The following is a 2,670-nucleotide window of genomic DNA, read 5'->3' on the forward strand; positions in this document are numbered from 1 at the left end:
AAGTCCCGAAACTAGGAAAAGAGAATTTGCATTGTTTCCATTTACGTCATTGCAACATAACGCATGGTTATAATAAGCAGGAAGTAAAAGCTGCAAGCTAGCACTGACCACAGATCAGTAATGGCTAGTAATGGCGATATTTCTTCAAGTCATGTTTACATGCGTAATAGAAACATTCAAGAATATGCCAAATGCAGAAACAGCTAACCAGTCATGTGAGGTGAAAGCTCATAATGCCAGAGGTGATTCTAAAAAAGTTTTTCCATCTCCTGTCATTGAACATACAGTTATTAACTTAAACAACATAAATTTAAATGAATGCATGTTATTAAGTAATCATCTATCAATTCCAAAAACAGTCTCAAAATGCTCCAAGACAGAGTTTTTGAGGAACACTGGGGTATAGGACCTAATAAGCGAAAATTAAAAATGCCAAAACATAGTTTAACATTCTTAGTAAAATGAAGTTGCCTTAACACATTAATTGCATGATTTAATAGATTTAAAAAGAACCTGTTACATAAAGCCTATTTTTTCCTATGACCTTTCAGCACCTATGTATTTATGTGTAACAGTGAGCAAATGCATGTAAAAAATTGTTTAGACTTAGAATTTTAAATATTAACAGAATCATTAAAAAAAAAAGTATAATAACTTTGGTTTCTAAAAATACTGTCTATGTACATTCATACCTTCATAAATAAGTAATCGAGCTATTGTTGCCTTGCAGACCTCACAAGAAGAATCGTGATTTTGGGAAAAACTGGATCTGGAAAGAGCAGCTTTGCAAACACCTTGTTTGGAGAGAATGTGTGTAACCCAAATCATTCTGCAGTATCTGGAACTCAACACTGTCAAGCAGAAACAGGAACAGTCAATGGGAAAAGCATTAAACTCATTGACACTCCTGGTTTTTTTGACACTGTCAGAAGTGACAAAGAGATGAAGGATGAAATCTTAAAATGTTTTATTGAGAGTGCTCCTGGTCCTCATGTTTTTATAATTGTACTCAGAGTGGGTAAATACACACAGCAAGAGAAGGAGATCATTAATAAAATGACTGAATATTTCTCGGAAGAGGCTCTAAAGTTCACCACAGTGCTTTTTACCCATGGTGACCAGCTGCCCGAAGGAACAACAATTGAGGAGTTTGTCAGTAAGAGTAAAGATTTAGATGAACTTGTAAAGAAATGTGGCGGCCGCTGCAACGTCATTGATAATAAATACTGGAAGATCCCTCAGGATGGCTACAGAAGCAATGAGGTCCAGGTTAAAGAGCTTTTAAACACGGTAGACAGGATTATTGAGGGGAACAGTGGTCAGCCCTACACCAAAGAGATGCTAAAGAAATTAAACACAGATTTAGAAAAAGAGCAGGAACGCATTAAGGCAGAAACTCCTCATCTTTCACGACATGACATTAAAGAAAAAGCTAAAGCTGTGGTCCAGGAGAACTGGGCCCAGAAATTTTTAAACGACACTAAAGAGGTCTTACTTAAATCTTTTCTGAGTGGTGGCTCCTACTACTACTGATGACAGCGGAGCAAATACATCTTGGACTTAGGACAGGTGTTATATTAGCAGGTAAAACAGGATCAGCTGGAGAAATAGGTCAGTCTGGAAAGGAAGCTTCAGCAGAAAAAGTATCTATAAAGAAGAGGCAGGTGAAGGAGAAAAGGTGTAGTTGTGAATTAAATGACCTTCATTTGAAAATAAAATGTTACTATTTGACTCCATTATATTTTCATTGACCTTATTTTCTTTATGGTAAAACTGGACATTAAAAAAGAATGACATGTATGTTTTACTCTTCTTTTTATAATGATTTAACTAAACACTTTACTTGTATCATTTTTACATTCTTACTGTACAGACAGATCAATTACTTAACTTGATGAAATTGTATTACAATATTTTTTTAGGTTAACTGGTCAAATTCCAATCAAATTATTTCCATATTATTTGATTTTAAAAATGTCTGCTTCACATTTTCTTTCCTTGATTAGAATGAATTTAAATCCTCTATGTCACAAGTTTATATTCCAAAAGTTTGATATAAACTTCACTAAACATTTTGTTAAGTTTTAGGTAGCATTTTGTGTTGATATATTATGATTCCACAGAAATAAAATTATTAAATGGTTTCTCATGTTTTTTTGCTCCGAAATTTGTAATTATGTAAATGAAAATAAATGATTTTAAATGCAGTATTGCCTAGTGAAATACTTCTTTCTTCATGGGGCATTCAGAAGTGATGTCTGGACAACAAGACATTCTCATGTTACACTTAATAAGAACAATAAGAGCATAAAAAAGACAACATTGATAACAAAAACATATGGTAGAGAAGGAGGAAAACTACATTTTCCTCAGTAGACATAATGATATTAATAATAAAAAAAAATTAACCCTTATTTGTTTCTGCTTTGCCAAGAAAAGATAGATTTAGTGAAACAGGTTTTGGTGATAATTTATCTCAGTTTTAGGGTCACAAATAATCTGCATTGGCCCCAGAATATTTTTTAATCATGTGGGCCAGCAGGAGTCCATCCAATAACATAAAGTTTGTGTCTAGTGGGTGTTAAATTTCCTCTGTTGGTGTTTAATGTATAGAGTATGGTGTTTAGTCAGGATTTTTTTCAGTCTAATTCATCTATGCCAGAGTTAGTT

At 33.5% G+C, this 2,670-nt stretch overlaps 1 protein-coding gene across 1 annotated transcript; it reads left to right on the forward strand.

Moving 5' to 3' along the window:
* Positions 1–366: 366 nt before the first annotated feature.
* Positions 367–1,533, forward strand: LOC107080905 (GTPase IMAP family member 7-like). The gene is made up of 2 exons (XM_015369117.1): positions 367–400; positions 731–1,533. Exons 1-2 carry the CDS (start codon positions 367–369, stop codon positions 1,531–1,533), a joined length of 837 nt encoding a protein of 278 aa, XP_015224603.1.
* The last annotated feature ends 1,137 nt before the right edge of the window (positions 1,534–2,670 follow it).

This window comes from Cyprinodon variegatus, unplaced genomic scaffold, assembly GCF_000732505.1.
Source record: "Cyprinodon variegatus isolate N-32 unplaced genomic scaffold, C_variegatus-1.0 Scaffold2482, whole genome shotgun sequence".
Classification (NCBI taxonomy): Eukaryota; Metazoa; Chordata; class Actinopteri; order Cyprinodontiformes; family Cyprinodontidae; genus Cyprinodon; species Cyprinodon variegatus.